A 24,167-nucleotide genomic window follows, 5' to 3' on the forward strand; every position below is an offset into this window, starting at 1 on the left:
TAAAAAACACAAAATAGTCTTTGATAATTGGTTCAACAGCGTTCCATTGCAATTTATCTAACGAAACAGGGTATGTTAGCACTAGGAACAGTTAGAATAACAGAGTGCCAAACAGTACTATGCCAAAAGAGGCTGAATTAAAAAAAATGTAGTCAACATTTTATCAACATATGCTGGGAGTATGCCACAGTTGAATTTAAACGGTTTTCGAAAAAGGATAAGACACATATAATGGTTCCATGTCCAAAAGCTGTAACGATCTACAACTAGCATATAGGGGAAGTAGATCTCCTGATTCAATGTTGAGATATTATAGGATCAAACTCAGATCCAAAAAATGGTACATGCGTATATTTTTCCATATTATTGATTTGATGACTGCCAATGCGTGGATTCCTTGAGAAGAAGTTACAATGAGCATAATAATTTAGCTCTGGCAGATTTCAAAATGGCAGTAGCAGAGTGTTTACGAAAAATTAATAAAGCTGGTTTTTGCTACAAAAAGGCGTCGTCCATGTAGAGCTATGGAAAATTTACAAAACAAGAAAAGAAGGAGTCCAGCAATCGATATTCCAATGCAAAATATACGAACAGATGGATACGGTCATCTTCCATTATGGTGTAGTAAAAGGCAAAGATGCAAATATCCCTGTGGTTCAGAAGCTTCATAATATGTAAGAAGTGCGTAATAAACGTCATTTTTTTTATAATTTTATTTTTGAATCTTGTTTTAATGCATAGTGTGCCATATATGACACAAAAAAAATAAAAAAATACCAAAACTAACCAAGTAGGTTTTTTTTTATATTTTTACCGTAATGTTGAAATCAAGTCAAGAATGTGAAGTCAAGTTTGTAATCATAGATTTTTTTTATAAAAATAAAAAAATCATTCAGTAAGGGGTTAATGATAAAATTTGTTTCTGCTAACATAGAACGGATATCAAGCAAATATTTCACTTTCTACTAAAAACTTTGGGAGTGTGTAACTAACGGTCGTAGAATTATTGAACAGCTCTCCAAAACTTACTTCAAACTTGCAAGTAAACACCGCAGGTCTTCCGAAATCGATCGTTTGAATCGGGGGGTCGATTTTTGCTTTCAATGGAGCTGTCACAGTCAGCACCGTTTCCACACTTTCTCCACCAACGGAATTATTAACAACGCATAAATATTTTCCGGAATCTTCCACTTTTGCTTCTCTAATGATGAGGGTGCCGGCCACTTGTTTTACTCTGTCGTTCAGGATAACTGCTTGTTTGCGGTTTGTACCGTCGATAAATTTATACACCTGTAACAAAAAGAAAAGATATTTTAGATTAAGAATATAATGCTGTTATAGTTTAAAAATAATTTAATTATAGAGGAGGAACGTAAAGAACTGAATCAAAACTGTAAAGGGACAACAGAAAAAATTGTCAAACTGAATCAAAACTGTAAAGGGCAAAAGAAAAAATTGTCAAGATAGAAGAACGGAAGATTTAGGCAAGATATGAAACCAGCTTACGTGAATGAACAAAACCTGAGCCAACGAAAAAACCCTGGATGAACAAAGAGATTCTTGAATTAATTGACGAGAGAAGATAGTGCAAGAGCACAAATAACAATAAATATAAAGAGGTACATGGACTGATAAAAAGAAAAATAACTAAAGCAAAAGATAATTGATGATAGAGATGCAACAATCACTGCAGCTTTATTAAGAGACATTGTGTGTAGAAGCAAGCATCTAGGATTGAAAAGTGTATAAAACCGGCGTTTGACCAATACTTATATATACTACAGAAATAAGAGCTGATACAACTAAAAAAAAAAGGTCCTGTACGTTAATCTATCTGTGAAAATATCATCGATTCACATAAAAATCTTATACAGGGGTTTGAAGGTTCTAAAAAGTATATGAGAGATAGCTGATGACAAATTTTTAAAAACGTACCATTGATTTTGCTTTGAAAAAAACATTGTTTGCCTATAAAACTTTTCTTATACATTTTACAGAAAATGGTTCAAAAAACTTGTAAATCTTAAAAAGTTTTTAATTTGCTTTTAAATTAAAATACATAATCAATTACCGACATAAGGGTTTTTAAAAACAAAGTATATTACGAAGTATCAAAAGTAGATAGTTACAAAAGATGTTCTATGTTCATGACCATTAGTCTCTATGCATATATTTGCCCTTTTGCTTAGAAACGTCGAATTCTTGCAAAAATTCCATTTATTTCTAAGTTCGTTGTAAACATCTTGTACTCTTAGCCAGAGCTTTGTACTATTTTGTATCGAAACGGAATAAACAAATGTTTTATGTATCCTTAAACACAATAATCGCAACGATTAAAACCCGGCGACCTTGCTGGCCACGCAACTGGATCGCCTCTTCTAATCCAGTGGTCTTCGTAGTTATTTCAAGCAAGTCTGGTAGATTCCTGCTAAAGTGGACGGACAGCCGCCATGTGAAAACCAAAAGTTTTGCCGAATATTAAAGACACATCATCTAACGAATCAAGTAAAACATTTTTCAGGAAATGTACGTTATCAGCAACATTTAAACGAGTGGCAATGTCCACAGGCCCAAAGTGCCATAATTTCAAGTAGTTATATTGCATGTCATTATTCAAAAAACAAAATTATAACATTTATAAATTACTGCAAAAATAAAGGTTTTTTGCAATTATCTCGATCAATTTTTTATGTATTCTAATTTAAAAAATCTCGCAAAGTAAAGACCTTTTTAAGATTACAACTTTTATTTGAATAATTTTTCTCTAAAACGTATAAGAAACGTTTTTATATGTCAAAAAATGATTTTTCCACTTTTTATGATAGTTTAAAAAAAACAAAGCAAAATCAACTGTACGTCTTCAAGGATTGCTATCAGCTATCCTTCATGTAGCTTTTATGACCTTCAAAAACCTGTATAAATTTTTTTTAGCTGTTGTTCTCTTTACTGACCTACTAAGGAGAGCTGAGATAAAGACATTAATATCTATGTGGAGAAAACTACACGGGATCGACTAAACAACGATGATATCAGGCAAAAATGTGATGTCCAAGGGAATGATGTGATGTAGTGGGAAAGAAAACGAAGAGGATATTGGAGAATTTGATAGATACTTATGATAGTTTAAAAAAAACAAAGCAAAATCAACTGTACGACTTCAAGGGATTTGTTATCAGCTATCCTTCATGTAGCTTTTATGACCTTCAAAAACCTGTATAAATTTTTTTTCAGCTTTTGTTCTCTTTACTGACCTACTAAGGAGAGCTGAGATAAAGACATTAATATCTATGTGGAGAGAATTAGACGGGATCGACTAAACAACGATGATATCAGCAAAAATGTGATGTCCAAGGGAATGATGTGATGTGGTGGGAAAGAAAACGAAGAGGATATTGGAAAATTAACATGTAAAGAGAGTGAAGGAAGAAAGACTGCAATAATTGTAAGCGATGGAAAACCAAGGAAAAAAGTCACCCAGGAAGACCACCAAAGAGATGGCAAGACAGCTGATCTTCGGAATAACAAAAAAGAGTTAATATTTCGCAATAAACACAGGTCATAGACGTAATGTATAAAGTAAAAGAAGAACTGTGTTAAGAACTAGAGTTTCTGAAGAACAGATATGAGGATGTGGAAAAAGTCGAAAGGATAAATAGATAATGGAAGCAGCATACAGGACTAAAAGAAGTTAGATATAACAGAACATAAAATATAAACGAAGTTACTAGCATACCTTACTAAATTGTCTGCTCTATACTAAATTAGAATAAAATATGCAGTATGAAACATGTAAAATGGGAAAGCTTCAACTTCCGATCATATTTATACAGAGATTATGCAACTTATCGAATAGGAAAATTTAGATTTGTTCACTCAAAGTCTTTACCAACATATATAAAAAGCCAAATTTTCTAGGAAATGAATATAAACTTTTTCTTCTCCTAGCCCAAACTAGAACTGACAAAAAACCCAGCGATTCTACTCATACGCCGATTCAAAGTAGACGTAAGAAGACGAAGAAACAGTAAAAACTATTAAAGATAGTGAACAAAAACATTTTTCACGGAAAAAGAAAGATGAAAAATAAGCCGAGAAACCAAGAAATTGATGGAAGAAGGTAGAGATGCGCGGAAGCGGCAACGCCACCAAAAGAAATGATTTAAAAGCACATAACAAAACAATAGGCATCTGTCAAAAACAATGACAGATGCCATAGAAAGAATTATGACCCTTAAGTGGAACTGGGCGGGGCACATAGCTAGAATGTCGGATAACAGATGGACACAGCGAATAATACAGTGGAGACCGAGACAAGAAGCACATCGAAGTAGAGGTCGTCCACCAACAAGATGGTCTGATGACATAAAACGGATCGACAAAAATTGATGCAAACAGCACAAAACAGAAATACATGGAAAAGACTGAGGGAGACCTATATCCAGCAGTGGATAGATCCGGGTTAAATGATGATGATGATGAACAAAACAATATTAAAATCTATTAGAAAATTAGAAAGACAATCATACTCTTACAAAATCAGCTAAAGGTTTAAGCAAATGAAGGTTTTATGTCTGCCTGTCAAATGAAAACAAAGCTGTAACTATGTGGCTTACAAGACGAAAACATAATGGAAGCAGAAAATTGTAGACCGATTAATTTGTTAAACCCCTATATAATCTGGTCACCACTATTGTAAAGACACGTTTGGAAATCAATCTGGACTTTTAACAATCCAAAGAACGAGCTGAATCATTAAGCTTTTATCAAATCCTGAGATCGAGTATAACCGAGTATCCTGACTATCATGTCGAGTATAACAGATCGTAAACTCTAGCTTTCGTCGATTTTGGCAAGACTATCGACAACATTGATCATCGACATTAGAACCTGATCCATAAGGCTCACAAAAACGCGATATTAACGGTAAAATTACATGATTCTACAATAAAATCAATATTGAACGAGGTATCTGGCAGACATTACCTACAAAACTTTTTTAACTACTCTTGAAGACATCAATGAAAAATCTCAACTGGGATACAAAAGAATAACGATTAAAGGAGAAGAGTTAAATTATCTTTGTTTCGCGAACGATGTGATCCTTATAAACGTTATTAGAATGACAGAAGTAGGCAGAAGGTATCGAGATTATGTTTACATGCAAGATATTGGACCGGAGACCAAGAACTAATGAACGTAGTAGAAGACAAACACTAAAGCGCAGAATTGATAATATTAACCGCTTGGGATCGAGATGGATGGAAAAGATTGGGCCGGGTATATGTCCAGTCGTGGGTATAAGAGCTGGATCATGATAACAATACTGATGATGATGACTTTACATATATAGGTATCATAGACTACTATTTCCACAACTATAGAATTAGTCAGTGGATGATACCTTTAAAAGAAATAAACACCATAATAAGGAATGATAGTAGGACAAGATCTTGGCAATCTTAAAAATATTGAAAATAGGACACAAGAAAGATGGCACTTTTTTCATAGAAAACTTTTTTCATAGAGACACACAAAGGCAAAGAAATCATAGCCCAAAAGATTAAATATAAATATTATTAAAGGAATTGGAAACTATATAATAAAGATCAAGATAAGATAGCACGAGCCGAAGAGATATTACTTGAGTCCACATAAAAACCTATTCACAATAAGCGATACTTCATTAACAAAAGGCTACTAAAAGGGAAAATAAAGCAAGTCACAAAGGGTACATCGGTAGGTAGATCATTTACAGAGAACATTTACATACTGGAACGACTGCTAGAAAATAAAAAGCAAAAATAATAATAAATGTAAGGTATTTGTAGACTTTAGAAGTCTTACGACTGATAACCAAGATCAGAACATTGTGAAATAATGCACAGAATATCTTATAACCCTACAAGAGAAGATACAAGATTAGCACATGAATAAAAATGTAATAATATAAGAGAAAACATCAACAGAAAAAGAAATTAAAACGGGAGGCCATTGAACTCGATGAACACCCAAATTGTGTCAACAAACAACAGCATCTGGTCACCTTAACAGATATCATATAATAAATTACTTGTAGAATGATGTAAAATCGTAGATATATGTAATTTTAATAGATAGAAACTTTAGGATATGTCTTAAAACAGAAAGCAGCTAAAATAGAAACATATAACATAAAATAACTGTAACATAAAATAAAAATAGTAATTCGAGCTTCCAATAAAACATTTTTTTAATATAGAACACAAACGTTGTTTTATTTTCTGTTACGAAAACCGTTACCTAAAATACGGAACAGGAAATGACTGAGCAGGGCATAGAGCGACTGCTGATTTCCTGCTTTAACAACTTTTATATTGATGGTCCTCCGAACTGAGCTGTGGTCCTACTGAGCCGGTCGGTTCTATAAATAAAACATCAATTAAATATCCTACTTCTGGTTGGTACCCTTGCGGTGAGAAGTGTCGATTTTAAAATAAAAGTTTAGAACGTTTTTAAAAAGCTTTACGAAGCAATAAATTAAGGTATTAGCAATGTCAACTTACCGTGGCTTGTAGTATCTATTTTAAAATGATACAGGCTTATGCTCTTGTAAAAGTGTATATTTTTTGTAGTAGTAGTAGTTTGTGAAACGGGAATCAATAATAAATATAAAAAAAATGATAAAACTACTAACAAAAATATCAGTGGTGGAAATTTTAGTTTGATATTTTCAAAATATCTACTTTTTTATTGTAAATATAGTAAATCATTATTCAATTCGTATTAAAGGTTTTGCATAATAAAAGGTGATTTTAATGCACATATGATCAATCCAAGAAAGAATAGGAAGTGAATTATGGAGAAATAGGCTTTTGAACTAGAAATTATGCTAAGGTTGTACGATTCAAAAATGTTTAATTTTTTAATTCCATTTAATTCAGAAAGAAGTAACTTTATGCTACCCTTATTTATTTCGAACGTTAGTTTTTTCATAAACATTTGAATGACATCCCAGAATATTCAAAATGGAACATTTAAATTTTAGTGAAAATAAATATTGAACTGAATATTGTTAGTGAGACTGAGGGTCAACTACATAAGTTGCTTGTGGTTTCAAGTAAAACCGAGAAACAAAACTAAATTATCGGGAAACACAACAAAAAAATCTAATAAAGGACGTTAAAAGATGGGAAAGAAAGTTTATAAAGGGCAAAAATAGTAAAAAAAGTGAGCTGGAACATGAAAGGAAGTCCTAATACAATTTGAAAAACCTGGTTGGTATTATAAGGGGGGAAAATACTGGAAAAATAAAGAGTGGCAAAAAATATATCTTCAAAACTAAAATGTCAAAACGAAGAGAAAGTAGCAGGAAAAAAAACTAAACCAAAAGCCTAGTAGATAAGTAAGGGCGATTCTGCACCGGAAGTGGTCAAGTAAGTCTGAATTTTTGGTGAAGGCGGCCACTGACGCCACCAGCCTCTATCCTAAAACAACAGACAGCGTGCCACAGCTACAGACAGCATGCCACAGCTGACATGACGCTGTCCTGTATACTAAACCTATAAAAATTTATACAATCAACTGCTGTTAATATAGTCTTAGTAGTAGATGCAGAAACACAAACACAATCTTTTTCAACTTAAATGCAAGCACCTACCTTTTTCTGGTCGTAGGAAAAGCCTGAGCATCGCACACAGTGCAATGTCCAAATCGCTTTTACCCAACTGCTTCGTAAGTCCATCTCAGATATTTTTGGAGCGGTTTGACCTGTCGGCTCTAAATTTACAAATAAGTTTACATATTATCGAAATAATATACCTGTATCTGGGGACAGGGTAACCGGTAACGTCACAAGTGATTATAGCGTCGACGCGAGGGAATACTCTTGTACTATACTGCCGTCAATTTTTTTACCAGCTGTCTTAGGAGCTACATTACTGGTTGGCTCTATATAAATATGTAACATATTAGCAAGCGATTAAAAAAAGAAGTTTACCTGAATTTGGAAGCGGGTTTAATAACTACATATAGTGCAGACCAAGTGTATTAAATCTTTTTACAACTATAAACAGTGCCGAAACCCTTCACTAAGGTAGTTTATTGTTCATTTACACTTTAGAGTAATGCATTGGAAAAACTGAGGCTTGTTGACAGAGAAATAAACTGTCAAAAATCCTCATCTTTCACGGATTCAGTTTACTGACAGCGCTAAATTTTGACCAAACTTTAAAACAATCCCTTTTCTGTGTGTCTATTTAATCTCTACCTACAAAAGCTAGTACCTGTATCTAGGAACTGGGTACCCAGTGACATCACAAGTGATAATAACGTCGCTTCCGAAAGAGTACTCCTTTAGAATACTTCCGTCGATTCTCTGTCCAGCATTTTTGGGTGCTACATTACTGGTTGGTTCTAAATAGGAAGTTATAAAATAAAGCTATAGAATCAGAAATAAGTACCTGAATTTTGGGGCAGGGTATCCTGATACTTCGCAGGTTATTATAACGTCTTGTAGGACGTTGCCCGATAGAAAAATATTGCCGTATTTGCCGGACGAAGATTTCGGTGCTACGTTGCTTGTAGGTTCTATAAAATCAGAAATCGAAGTATTTTTTATAACGAAAACTTCTTTGACTAGGTTAACTTACTACTTATTTTTGTACGAATAGGCACTATTAATAATTTTTACACATATTTGAAAATAACAGAATACATATACATGTAATATGTAAACAATAATTTCTTTACTTTTACTTAATTTTTTTGTTTAGATTTAGAAAAGTATACGGTAATCACACAATTCCAGCCCCAGGCAAGGAAAAGAACAACAGAAAAGGAAGTCATCCTAAAAGAAAGACGAAAACATCCTAAAGAAAGGCGTAATGTCATTAGAAAATGGCAAAGCAAGTGCTTCTGAACAAAACATGCCGAACTTCCCAACTGTGACACCGAAAAACCATTTCGTTTGGTTTCAAAAATTGTTAAAATATGTAGAAATCGATATTCTGTCCCCAACCAATGAATAGTGGCATACACTCCTCAATACACAAAAAAGGTAATAGAAAGACTAGGGCGGATCTGTGAAAAATCAACCAAATTTAGATATGAGAAGTGGCATTCAGAATTTTGGAAAAATAGTTAGGTGATAACAGCAGTTTTTCCCCTACGAGTGGTGGTAGCTTTAGGGGGAAGCCGGGGGTAATAGTAAACTTTTTACATATTTTTTGGGGTCACAAAATTAACATTCTCAGAAAAATTCAGCTAGTTCGTATGCTTTTTAGAGCTTCAGTGGCATTTCGTCTGACGACTGCAGTATAAATAAATAAATTTATTTATAACAAAACTAAAGCATCTCCGGCAGTTGGTAATGCGTTATTTAGATGTCTCTAGTCGAATTACGTCAGATTAAAAATAAAATAAAGAAAATTGCTTAATTGGAAACAAAGAAAATACAATTTGAAATTCAATTTGCATCAACCTAATCTTTTTGGTACCGATGGTTTTTATGATTATAATCAATATAGAATCAAAATAAATATAGAAACAAAAAAACTTTATAATGATAATGATGTTGTCCAGGACATTAAGTTCCAACGACTAAGGTGGAAAAAGCACCTAAATATACTTCATAATGAAACACTCATAAACCTGGTTTGGGAGGCGGTCTCCACAGGGAAAAGTCTATTGATGCTCTACACCGTATGAGAATACGATGGAGAGACAACATCCAATCAGATTTACAAAAAATAAACATCCCACTTGACTACAAATCTATGGAAAATCGAGCAATTTCTATAGAAAACAATTGTGTAGTCCGCCAAGATCCATGCAGTGTTGTAGCGGTACATAAGGATGGTAATATATGTTAAACTGCGCATAAAGACGAAAATGGGACTGATAAACAGCATCATACCTCCAATAATTACATATACATTTCTCACACGGGGACACAGAAGCAATTCAAATGAAAAGAAAATACAAGCAGCCTACGATAACATCCTCAGAGAAGTGGCAAATACGTGACAGATACGTGGCTAAACGCTTTCTGTTTAGAGAACTCTAACAAGTAATGGTGATAGATAAAATGGCAGAAAAAGCCAGAATTAGGTTTGTAGAATTAGAGAATCACCCAAGCCCGACCCTACGAAGGATAGTAAGATATGATGCGTTCCATCGATGGAGGCAGAAAAGACCAAAACAGCAAATCCTGGTAAACACATAAAGTCTAGATAATTCGTAGCTCTACCAACAGAAGAAGCCCCAGCACGCAACACTGGAAATTTAAGTAATTTGTTTTAGATGTTTATTTTCAGGACAACCTTCAAAATAAATAAATAAAGGCTTCGGCCATCAAAAAAATCAAAAAATACTAACAAAAAGGCGACAGCGATCCAAAAAAATTAACAAAACCCCAAAACCTGGGAACGAAGGGCCCACATCCTCGAGCACCGAGTCGCCAAACGGAGCGCAGCTCGGAGCGGAGACTCGAGGACCGAGCAAGCAATTTCAGTTCGATGATACGTCACTAGAGAAAGCAGGAAAAGAGAGCCTCACGCTAGCCTGCATTGATCAGGTTAGGATATCGTGAGTATCAGAGTGCTATGAGGGGAAAGGGATGGCCTGGAGCATTGGACCGCGGTGGAGTAGTTCCTGATTGATAACACGAATCAATACAATTCGCTTCAATGAATTGTAATACCCGAATGTCATTCTAAGGGGTGTGTAAGTCTCTCAGACTGGGTTAATCAAATTGCTTGGATATATGTCCTTATATGGTCTAATATGGCATTTGTAGCATGTTAAAAATAATTTAAGACACATTTTTGTACCGAAAACTTACGTATCATACTCATACAAAAGTAATTTTGTAGTAATTTAGTAACATCCAATATCACAATTGTTAAGTACATTTCGAGCTATCAACTTACTTGAATTTGGGATACGGCGAACCGACTATAGGGCACAATATAACAACGTCGTTTTGTTGACCGTACGATAATATCTTCCCCAAAGTTCTTTCTCCGACGAGCTTTGGAGGAATGTTATTGGACGATTCTGAAAAGAGAATTCTACTGAGGTACGGATATGGATTTCTAATTCTGAGGTGACGGTAATACTAGATACTTACGTTATTCTTAGCTAATCGGCCTTGGCAGTTTGAGCAAATGACATAAACTTGAAATGCAAACATGCAAAATGAATCGTTTTTTTATATTTCATTTGTTGTACACGTTTTTCATTAAGATCTGGTTTAGTTTTGCCATTATTATGGCTTGGAAAAATATTTAGTGCTTAGTTAAATATTTTATTTTTTTACTATTTTTAATACATTTAATTACTTATTTAATTATTTATTTCATTGTTATTATCTTTTTTAAGTGAGAGAAATAAAAGAATAACATCTGAAGAAAGATGTAGAAAGAGTAACGGAAATCGTGGATGGCCGATTAAATAGTTAAACTTATGGACCAGAAAAAAAAACAAAGAAAATCTCCAAGAATATAAGAGAATATCGTCAGAAGAAAGATAATAGAAGCCAAAAAGAAACAAAAAACAGAACAATGTCAAGAAATAGAGGAGTATTAGAGCCGATATGATAACTCCAATGTCCATCGAAAGGTGGCCTGTTTGCCTGTATTCGATTATAGAAGTACAGTAGAACCCCGATTATCCGTGCGCGCTTTATCCGGGCGGTGGATTCTCCGTGCCGCATATTAAATTGATCATCCGTGCGCGGATTATCCGTGGCTAACGGCCAGAGGTTGGTGGCGCCCATGAACGCTGAATAATGCACCGTGTAAACATTCATTTCGGGGAATCCCCAAGTTTTCTCGTATTTTCGTCAACTGCTGACCGGTTCGTTAGTTGAACCATTGAACGTAAACAGGCGCACAAAATGCAGCGTACGGGTGCTAATGAAAAGCGTAAACGCAATGTTTTAACTATTGAGGAAAAAATGGAAATTTTGAAACAATTTGAAAATAAAATAAGTGTTGCTATTTTGGCTAAAACATATAATATTGGGAAACAAACAGTTCGTGACATTGTGAAGAAAAAATCCGAATTACACAGCTTTGTAGCTAAAGCGGACAGTGCAAAAGCAATTTCTGACAGGAAATCTCTAAAAGGGTCTACGTTTCGAGAACTTGATGATGCTATGACCAAGTGGTTCTTGCAGAAAAGATCAATGGGGGTTCCAATATCAGGACCTATGTGTGCTAGGCAAGCTGAAAAGTTTCACGAGCAGTTGAAAATTAAAGGCACCTTCTCGGCATCTTCTGGTTGGCTTTACAGATTTAAAAAACGTCATGGAATACGAGAATTAGCTGTTCAAGGGGAGAAATTAAGTGCTGATGATGTAGCTATGGTAGAATTTTGCTACGATTTTGAAAATCTCATAATGCAGACGAAACTGGACTTTATTGGAAAGCAATGCTGAGAAGAACCCTTGTTGCAGGGTCAGAAACTAGTGCACCAGGTTGGCTTTAATTCTCTTTACGTATAAAGTATTTTTCAAAATAATTTTTTTTAGGTTTCAAATCAAGCAAAGACCGTATAACAGTTTTATGCTGTGCTAATGCCTCAGGAACCCATAAGCTTAGGTTAGCCGTCATTGGAAAATCCAAAAATCCGAGGGCTTTTAAAAATATAAAAACACTGCCCGTTGATTATTATAATCAAAAGGCAGCTTGGATGGATCGTGTAATTTTTAAACAGTGGTTTTTCCAAAAATTTATACCTCAAGTTAGAGCTTATCTACAAGAAAATAATCTTCCACCAAAGGCTGTACTGTTACTGGACAATGCGCCATCGCATCCTGATGTAGAGCAACTAAAGTCAGCAGATGGGAACATATTCGTAGCATATTTTCCTCCGAATGTAACATCTATTGCCCAGTCAATGGACCAACGTGTTATCGAGGCCATAAAAAGGCTTTACAGGAAAGACCTTATGCTTCAACTGTTGGGAGAATGTGATATTGTGGGATTTTGGAAACGCCTAAATTTAAAAGAGGCAATTTATGCTGTAGCTCGGGCTTGGAGTGAAGTGAAAACGGATCATATTAAAAAATCATTTTATAAAATAATGACCTGAGAAGATATGGAAGATGAAGACGATAATCACGTAAATGAAGGTGAGCTATCGGTCGAAAACATAACATCTATAGCCTCACAAATCAAAGGTTTGGAAGAAACGATCAATAACGAAATACAGGAATGGATAGAATGTGATCGCCAAGAAACAGGGTATCAGATTATAAATGACGATTATCTTACAGAAAGTTCTGACACAAGTAGTGATGATGATGAGAATTGTGCTGACAAGGGATGCAGTAAATGTACTTATTCAATATTTTGAAGAACAGCCTGGAGCTGATGACATTCATGTACTTCAGCTTAAAAACATAAAGGAAATTATAAAGTATAGAAGTTACGAAGCTCAAAAACAAACCAAAATTAGTGATTTTTTTAAATGATTTTTTTTTTAAATATGTAATGTTTATTCATAGCATATACATTATGTAGAAATAATAATATGTATGTACTTTTATTTTTTGTTACATGTATGTTGTATGTATCACGTTTCTGCTCTTCGTTTGACACATGTATTTGTCTAAATAAATTATTAAAAAAATAAATTGAGGTCTTTGATTTATCCGTGTTTTCGATTATCCGGCGAAGGCTCGGTCCGGGCTGGCTCGGATAATCGAGGTTCTACTGTAGATGTTTTCGATGGTTTGTATAATATTGATTGGGATGTTTCTTTTATACAATAGGTGTAAGACGTCTTCAACTTGGATGCGATCGAAAGACTTTGTCAGGTCTATAAAACATAGATGGTTTATTGTACTCGATGGCTTTTTCTGGGATTTGTCTTAGTACAAATACGGCGTCTATGCAGGATCTTCCGGATCTGAATTCTTGTTGTTCATCTGATAAAGTTGTTAGTTTATTGACTTTGTTGGTTAGGACTTTTATGGTAAGCTTAAGTGCGGTGTTCAGTAGATTTATACCTCTATAATTATTGTTGGGGTCTTCTTTATCTCCTTTCTTGAACATTGGTATCATTATGTTGTTTCTCTATGCGTCTGGTATATTGCAGTGTAATATTAGTTTTTGTATAAGTTTTGTCATCTCTAGTGTTATACTTTCTCTTCCGTGTTTTAGAAGCTCGTTGGTTATTTCGTCTGGTCCTGGTGACTTTCTATTTTTGAGTGAATTTATGGCTATCTCTACTTCATGAAAATTAATTTCTATTTCGTTTCTTAATCCAGGTACGTTATTGTGTTGATTATTATTTTCCTTTCCTTTAAACAGTTCCGTCAGGTATCTTTCCCATTCGTTTGCTGGTATGTTATTGTATTCCTTCAATTCTGCCATTTCTTTCCCTAGGTTTCTTATAAATCTCCATATTTGTTTTTGTGTACCATATTGTCGGAATAAAGTATTCCTAACATCATCTAATAGCTTCCAGAAGTTTGGATTTGCATGTTGATGAATTTCAATTTGTTTTCTATAGCGAACTGTCTTAAAATATATCCGATGCCATTTAAGGTGTTCTCGATTTGTTAATTACTTCTTCCAGTTTGTAAAGAGAGTGAAAATTTCATTTTATGTTCCGATAAAAGAAATCAAACAGGATCTAGTGATCTTCGTTATAAGTTATATCTTATTAATTGAATTAATATCACTTACAGATATCTGGGAACGGGATAAGCTGACACTTGACATGTCAACCAAGCTGTAGTATTCTGACGAACTTCCTCTTTCCATCCAGTTGACTTTCTTCCATCTTTTTTAGGAGGAACGTTATTTGTCGGCTCTATAAATTAATGAAGTAAGTATCTGAAATATGCATTGAAATTGGGATAGGAATACCAATAATCTTTTTCGTTCAAAACAGTTTTAGCAAAACTAGTATGTTTTAAAAACAGTTATAAAGGTAAGGTGTTTAGGATGGGTGACAAACAGATAAAAATTCTCTGCTAATATTTTTCTATTAGCTTTGAGTGAATATCATCTCCAAAAAGGTAACTATATTATTTTTCCCCATAAACCCCAACAAGGTTAACAGTCAACGATAGACTACATAATATAAAATAGAGAAATCAATAATATCAAAACAAATTCTCGATGTAAGAGCTTTAGTATCAGTTATCATTATTTAATATCAATTTAAAAAATAAGTCCAGCTGTAACTTATATATACACATAATACACTAAAACTAAAAAGAGAAGGTAAAATAAAAAGATGTTTAGTCAGACTGCCAAACAAAGAAGAAAAAACAAAAATTATGGAAAACAAAAGTAAACTTAAAGAAGTGAAAAAAGAAAAAATATATATAAACAATGATCTAACGACAGAGGAATTACAAATACAGAAGGAAATACGAAGAATAGCAAAAGATGAAATAAAGAAAGGTAAACGTGTCCAAATTAAAGCCAACAAACTTATAATAGATGGTCTAGAAAGGAGATGGAATAGAAACACCAACCAGCTGGAGGACCATCATGGAGGTGGTTCAAAAAACTAGCAAGGGATGAGACGATGCATTATTCGTTGACGGACGAGGCAAAGAAACAGGAAATGACTGCAGATAACCCCGGGTACAACAAAAGTGCAATAAAGAAAGATAGACAAGAAAACAAAAATAAAAAACGAAGACAACAAAACAAAAAAAAATAAAGAGTTGAAAATAAGCACATGGAACATAAGAACCATGCTAACTCCAGGAAAAATGCTAGAAATAGAAAAAGAACTTAAAAAGTATAAAATAGATATTGCAGCACTGCAAGAATTACGCTGGGAGGCACAGGGACAGATTGACAAACAAGACTTTACAATGTTATATTCAGGAGGAAAGAAACAAGGGCAAAAAGGCGTGGGATTCATGATACTAAGGCACCTAAGAGAGAAAATTATAAATTTCAAGCCAATATGCGAAAGGATGGCCTATGTTAGAGTCAACAGCAAACCATTTAATATATCAGTCTTGAATTTATACGCCCCCACAGAAACAAGCAATGCAGACGAAAAAGAAATCTTTTATGATAAGGTCGAAGAGGAGATAGAAAAAATACCCAAAGAAGATGTCATATTTGTACTAGGAGACCTCAACGCCCAGATTGGAAAAGAGGACTTTTTACAACAAATTGCAGGAAAGCATACAATACACGAAAACACGAATGACAATGGGCAGAGACTATGTAACCTAGCAACAAGAACAAATTTGTTAATAAGCTCAACAAAATTTGAACACCTTAAAATACATAAGGTAACATGGAGGTCACCAGATCAGAAAACATATAGTCAAATTGATCACATAATGATTAATAAACGAAAGCAATCGTCAATAAAAGATGTAAGAACGTTCAGAGGTGCGTGTGCAGATTCAGACCACTACATGGTCACAGCCACTATAAGACAAAAAGTTAAAATTGAAACAAAACAAAAAAACCAACATAAAAAGTGGAATGTCAATAAAATGACTAATGAAGAAGTAAGAAAAAAGTATGAAGAGGCAGTAACAGTTCAAATAAAAGAGAAATATAAAGCAGAAGATATAAACACAGAATGGGAGACGATCAAAAAATCAATAGAAGAAGGTGCAAATATGCAGATAGGTAAAAGTCAGGCTAAAACAAAAAACGAATGGTATAACCAAGAATGTAGAGAAATAACAGGAAAAAAAGTGCAAGCCAGAAATAAATGGCTAAGAACAGATAAAGAGGAAGACAGAGAAGAATATGAAAAATTAAGAAGGAATGCTAAAAAAGTGATAAGGCAAAATAAAAGAAGATGGGTAGACAAAAAAATGCAGGAAATAGAGCAGGAAAGAACAAACAGAAATACGAAAAGTTTTTACAAAAAAATTAAAGAACAAAACAAAAAATACAAGGGCAAAACAAACGGAATAAAAAATAGAGAGGGAATAGTGATAATAGAGGACCAAGAATACAAACAAGTATGGAGAGATTACTACAGAGAGCTCTTGACGGAGGAAACAACCGAAGAAGAAATGCATAACGAGGAGGAAACGGTGCACGAAGAAGAAGCAGATGAAGTAGATATCGAAATTTCAAAAGAACCAACATTAGAGGAATTGGATGAAGTAATACAGAGAAGCAAAAATGGAAAAGCCCCTGGTAAAGATGGCATTAATATGGAACTAATAAAATACGGGGGAAGGGAACTAAGAGGAAAAATACTGGCATTATTGAAAAATATATGGAAAGAAGAGAAAATGCCAGGGGACTGGGAGGTAGGGCAGATCATAACAGTACATAAAAAGGGAGACCAACAAATCTGTGAAAATTATAGAGGAATAACGTTACTAAATACAACATATAAAATATTGACATCAATAATAAAAAAGAGGTTATCAAAGATCACAAAGAAGACAGTAGGACAGTACCAATGTGGATTCACAGAAGGAAGATCTACAATAGATGCAATACACACAATAAAACAAATAATGGAAAAAGCAAACGAGTATAAATTAGAATTGGAAATGTTATTCATAGACTTCAAACAGGCATTTGATTCAATTAAAAGGAACGGATTAATGATAGCACTTAAAAAATTAAAAATTCCACATAAACTCAGAAAATTAATAGAAATGACAATGAGAACTACAAAAATAAGCATAAAGACACAAAGAGGAGAGACAGAGGAATTCATTATAAATAAAGGGATGAAACAAGGAGATGCCTTATCAACAACGCTATTTAATCTAGCATTAGAATATATACTACGAAATATAAATAAAGGAAATCTCAGAACAAGAGGTGGTCAAATAATTGCATATGCAGACGATATTGCTATTATTGCAAAGAACAGAAAAATAATGAAAGAAATGCTAGAAGAAATAAGAGAGAAAGGGGAAGTAATGGGGCTAAGATTAAATCAAGAAAAGACAAAAATATTAAGATTAGGGAAAAAACCAGTGAAAGAAAAAATCAAAATAGGAAGTTCTGAGTTTGAAGAAGTAGAATACTTCAAATACCTAGGAGTTACAATAAGTAAATCCGGAGAAAGGAAATCCGAAATAAAAGAAAAAATATTAGCAGCGAATAAAGCTTATTTTGCAAACAAAACATTACTTAAAAGCAAAACACTGACTAAAAAAAGTAAGATGAGCATTTATAACACCATAATTAGGCCAATATTATTATATGCAGGAGAAACAATGACGATGGTTAAAAAAGATGAAGAAGACTTAAGAATAGCAGAGAGAAAGATTATGAGAACCATACTAGGACCAATCAGAACAGAGCAAAATGAATATAGAAGCAGAACAAATGCAGAAATTAAGGAAGAACTTAAGGAAGACATCGTAACTAAAATAAAGCAATGCAGAGTTAGATGGTTAGGTCACATTTGGCGAGCAGGCGATGAGGCAGTGACATACGCAATGATAGAATGGAATCCAGGAGGAAAAAAGAGAAGGGGAAGACCGAGATCAAAGTGGCTGCAAGAAGTTGAAGAAGACCTCCAAAGGGCAGGAGTCAGAGAATGGAGAGGAAGAACTAGAGACAGGAAAAAATGGAGAGATATTGTCAAGAAGATAAGATAAACAAAAAAGACTGATCCACTTAAGAAATCGGATCTAGAAAGCATTTGCGGTTTAACCCCACACTGGGGTGTATAGCCATTATATATATATATATATATATATATATATATATATATATATATATATATATATATATATATATATATATAAAATAAAAAGAAAACGAGATGCAAGTTATGACCCACCTTTACTAAATGGGGATGAGACTAAAGGAAGAGGGGGTAACCATTAATTGTACTTACAAATATCTAGGTAAAGGATAACCTGATACTTGACAAGTCAACCACGCCGATTTATGCTGAGATGTCTTCTCTTTCCATCCCGTAAATTTTTCTCCATCTTTTTTAGGAGGAACGTTGTTTGTAGGTTCTATAAAAAATTCCGACTTCCGAATATAATATACCAAATATATAATATAGCATTTTCCTGAATGTTGGAATATTTTGGGTAAAAAGTGACAGTAAGTTTTTAACGAAAATTAAAAACATATAAGTCTTTTTCATAAGCCCTTTTCAAATTACGGTTATTCGAAATCTACTGGTATGTTGCAGTTCAATTTTTAATCAAATTTTATTTGAAATATGTTTCAATAAACTAAAACAATAATCAAATGAGTTAAAAATTTTCATTTTGACGAATCTTCCTCGATCCAAAGAACACTTACGAACATTTAGTAATTGCTCGCGCGATAAAATTTACGCCATTTCTGTGATCGAGTGATGCTTTCTTGATAATAACAAATTTGTACAACAAGAAAAGAAGCAACGACGTTGGTAGCACACTATCCTGTTTAAAACACGAAAGGGTTTCGAGCTTATGATCGACTTAATGGTCTTTATGTTGAGGATCTCACAATAGGGATTTTCCACGGTAAGTATCAATAAATTTTATATTTTCTTCCAACCTCTCCATTACTATCAATTATTTATATACTCAGACGCGCCAGAACCCACAAACCTTTCGCTATCCCGTCCAAATATGTAATGTAAACCATCAAAGCCTTCGTTGAAAAAGCCGTTAGTGCGCGACTTGAAAACACCTACTAATCTAACGAACATGCTACAAACGGGCGGATCGCATATGTATACGAACCTTTATGTTGTTTTAGCTTGTAGTTTTTAATATAAATAAGACTAACGTACTGGGGCTTGATGGTGGGGCAAATGTTGTAAGCCTTGAAACCGGTAGCCCAAAATTTACCATCATTTAATAATAAAAACTACTTAAGATTGTGAGTATTGACTCATTTCCCATATACTGGTATTACGGACTCACATTGGAAACCTTTTCATCATTATTTTATTATTTCATTTCATATTTAGTTTTAATAAGCGTGTGTGTGTGTGTCTTACATACGTCCTAATAAGTCGTGTAGACACCGCATTCATATTCTTAAGAGATACTTAGAGACTTTTCGGCTTGCACAGTAACATCAGTATTCGTGTAATCAAGGTGAGAGTAACTCTTCAGTTATTTTATATAACTCGCCATCCGAGTGTAAGAAGTAAGCCACGATATTCCAGAGCCCCACTGCCCTGGAGAGAGAAAAGAAGCATTTATCATCAAAGATAGCGTACAATCACAATTTTCATACACGCCCACTATTCAAATAATTGATAAATTTGCATTTTAACTTATTCAGACATAAAACATACAACCAGCATATTTTAAATCAATATTTGGCAAATGTAACTCTTATAGTAGGAAAATACCAGGCTGGTTTCAGAGGTGATAAATCGACAATTCATTACATTGCAATCCTGAAACAAATGTTAGAAAAACAATGGAATATGGCATTGATACTCGTCACATATTTATAGACTACAAAGCAGCCTAGGACTCTGTGAATAGAAGAGAAATGTTCAAAGTAATGAAAGAGTTAGGAATACCAAATCAGTTGGTAAATTTAACAAAACTAACTCTTAAAAAAGTTGAATGTAGAGTATGAATTCAGGGGGAACTGTCTGAACCTTTTAAAACAAATAGCGGGCTGTGCCAGTGAGACCCTCTCTCCTGTATACTGTTCAATCTGGCTTTAAAACAAGTAATACGTATGTCAGATATTACAACCACTGGTTCAATATATAATAAAAATAAATCAGTGCAAATCCTGGTCTATGCTGATGATATCAATACTGTTGGTAGAACGGAAAACGCTGTACGAGAGGCGTATGTAACATTCAAAGAATCAGCTACAAAAATGGGTTTAATAATAAACACCAACAAAATGAAGTATATGAAAATAAGTACGCAACCGTCAATCCTATGACCACTTGTTGTAGAAAACGACGTCATCGAAGCAGTGAACGAATTTGTATACCTGGGAGTCCTCCTTCACACTGAAAATAATACTACCGGTAACCAGCAGAATTTGCACGGATATTTTGGGCTTAATTTTCTTCTTAAATCCACAATGATATCGAGAATTCCAAATAAAACTCTACAAAATAATAATACGCCCAGTCCTAACATATGGTTCGGAGACCTGGTCTCTAACAAGAAGTAAAGAAAGAAAAGTACTAAGGCGAATCTATGAAGTATGGAGAAGACAATACAACTTCGAACTTTATAGAATATACCAGGAACCAGATATCGTAAAACATATTAAGATAGAACGTCTCTGAGTTGGATAGGGCATGTAATATAATAGTCTCCCGTTTTATACCGCTGTCGCGGCTTTGGGAGTATAGCAGGGTAGTCTGCTATATCTAGGGCCTACGGTATACAAGGAAGGTAACATGGCCAGTGCTACGCTTCAACCGTCTATTATTACCCCTGGTTTTACCCAAGGTACTCATTTTTATTCAGGCTGAGTCGACCTGGGGCCTATAGACATTTTTAAAATGTCTAGATGTTCTTGCCGGCGGTGGGATTCGAACCCCGGGCCACCGGCTCGCGAGTCAAGCATCCTACCGCTTGCGCTACGCAGGCCCTTTAGGGCATGTAATGCGGATGGAAAAAATGACCCAACTAAAAAAACGCTCCTTGATAGACCCATTGGTCAGAGAAGAAGAGGAATACCCAGAACAAGGTTCCTTGATAACATCGATAAAGACATGAGAAATATGGGAATCCGTGCTTGGCGGAGGAAGGCGATGGATGGGGACGACTGGAGAGAAATTCTTGAGGAAACTAGGACCCACCCAGGGTTGTAAAGCCAGAATGATGATGATGATAACTCTTATAGTTGCTTTACTACATTTGTACACTGCATATTAATTTACTTTTATACCGAAAAATAGTTGTATTTGGGTATAAAAAGTAAGCCATTGTAAGGAGAAATAATCGAAATGTAGAAGATATCATAGAGACGGTGGCAAACTTAAATGAAGATGGGGCGATCATCTGACAATAAAAAAGATGACTTCTTTAGGTGCCGGTCGGGACTAATGGAGGTTGAGGATGATTTTTATACATTCATCTCTAAATTGGGCTTTTTTGATTAAGGTTTGGAGGTCTAGTCCTGTCCATTCCTTGATGTTACACAGCCATGTTATTTGACGTCTGACAGGACCGCGTTTTCCTTCTATTTTTCCTGCCATTAATAATTGAAGGAAGTTATATCCCCGTGTCTGAATATATGTTCAAGATAAGCCGTTCAAATTTTGAGAATTTCTACAAGATCACGCTAGACAAAAACGATTGTAGAATGAAGAGCAAGAGCTGGCTGATAAAATGAATCAAGCACGACTACCTACCTGCCTGGATGAATTTAACATCTACGAGGGTGGATTGATATAAAACTAGCCTTTGATAAAAAAAACAAGTTTTTTGGAATTAAATCGATTTATTTCTCAACATAGTCCCCTTTTTGCTCGATACACTTAGTAAGACGATGTTCCAATTTTTTTATCCCATCCTAATAGTACTTTTTCTTGAGCTCTACAAAATAGGCCGAAGTTTCAGCGACGACTTCATCATTTGTTGCGAAACGGCATCCTCCGAGCCATTTTTTTAGGTTTGGAAACAGAAAAAAATCGATGGCGGCAAGGTCGAGGGAATACGGTGGGTGTTCAACCAATTCATAGCCCAATTCGTGTAATTTTGCCATGGCGACGGTCGATCGGTGAGCCGGTGCATTGTCTTGGTGAAAGAGCACTTTTTTGCGTTCCAAACCGGTGCGTTTTCGACGCAATTCGGCATCGAGTCGATCCAATAATGCTGCGTAGTACTCACCAGTGATTGTTTTTTCTTTTTCCAAGTAGTCAATGTGGATCCCATCACTTTGCCGGCCGAATGTGCACTCTTTGCCTTCTTCGGCGGCCCTTCGCCGCGTTTGCGCCACTTTTTTAACTGTTCTTTAGTTTCCGGTGTGTAATAATGCACCCAGGATTCATCAACGGTGATAAATCGGCAAAAAATCCTTCGGACGCGCCGTATTATCGCCAGAAGCGTCTCGAAAGTGGGCAGACGTTTTTGCATTTGATCGATTGTCAGCAAACTCGGCACCCATTGCGCGGATAGCTTTTTCATGTCCAAATGATGGTGAATGATGTGTACGCGTTCGTAGGAAATGTTTAGGACCTCTATTAAATCGCGGAGCTTAATTCGACGATCTGCCATAATCATGTCATGGACTGTGTTGATGTGGAGACTTCATATGGCCTCCCGGGATGCTCATTATCAAAAACACTCGTACGACCACGAACAAATTCAACTTTCCAAAATTTTACTGTTGCTAATGAAGGTTCAACCTCACCATAAACTTCGTCCAGGTCGGCTTTGATTTGCACATTCGTTTTACCCTTTTTGTGGAGGAACTTAATCACCGAACGATACTCGACTTTTTCCATTTCTCCGAAAACACAAAATTTGCTTGTTTTTGACGGCTAGAAAAACCAAACTAATTGTTTTTAAAACTTAAAATTTTGACAGATGTCATGTCATGAGTGGCAAATGTCAACATCGAAACCAATTCGGTATCAAGTAGCGTCATCTATCAAAGGCTAGTTTAATATCAATCTATCCTCGTATAAAGGATAACAGGAAATTATTTGGCAGCTGCACAAGAAAGCAAAATTTGGAAACATTTAGAGAAGGCTTATGCTAGTCTGCTGACATAGATAATCTGCTGGGTAGATGATAACAATTTATAGTTTTGACCTTGTACACGTGACAAAACATAGATAGAAACATGCGGAAAAATGTAATTAAAAAGTCGATTCCGCCAAGGATAAACTCAAAGATTATCCCGACCATTTCAGAGACAAAATACTACTTACAAATATCTGGGTACTGGGTAACCTGATACCTTACAAGTTAACCAAGCTGTAGCTGCCTCATGAGCTACTATGTCTTTCCAACCAGTGAATTTTTCTCCGTCTTTTTTGGGCGGGACATTATTTGTTGGTTCTGCAAAAGATTATAACGACAAAATTACTAAAACGCTATAAAAGTTATGTCTGAATGTTGGAATATGTTGCTTCGAAACGAAAATTATACTACTATAGTATATGTATGTCTTCTACTGCCAATTATGATATTATTTATACAGAGTGGACCGAAAGTTTGGTCAGTTGAACTTCCATTGAATTTGCGACGTCACTGACAAATATGTAGCTCGTACCATTAGTTAGTAAAAACCCGGTATTTCTTAAAGATGTACATCATT

At 34.8% G+C, this 24,167-nt stretch overlaps 1 protein-coding gene across 1 annotated transcript in view; it reads right to left on the minus strand.

Annotated features, from left to right (window-relative positions):
* Dscam1 (Down syndrome cell adhesion molecule 1) overlaps nucleotides 1–24,167 on the minus strand; it is a 501,009-nt gene that overhangs the window by 244,533 nt on the left and 232,309 nt on the right. The window contains exons 6-7 of the mRNA XM_072545256.1: nucleotides 18,738–18,741; nucleotides 1,037–1,290 (exon numbers count right to left, since the gene is read on the minus strand). Of these exons, the coding sequence (XP_072401357.1) occupies nucleotides 1,037–1,290; nucleotides 18,738–18,741 (258 nt within the window). The remainder of the gene's footprint in view (nucleotides 1–1,036; nucleotides 1,291–18,737; nucleotides 18,742–24,167) is intronic.

This window comes from Diabrotica undecimpunctata, chromosome 9, assembly GCF_040954645.1.
Source record: "Diabrotica undecimpunctata isolate CICGRU chromosome 9, icDiaUnde3, whole genome shotgun sequence".
Taxonomy (NCBI): domain Eukaryota; kingdom Metazoa; phylum Arthropoda; class Insecta; order Coleoptera; family Chrysomelidae; genus Diabrotica; species Diabrotica undecimpunctata.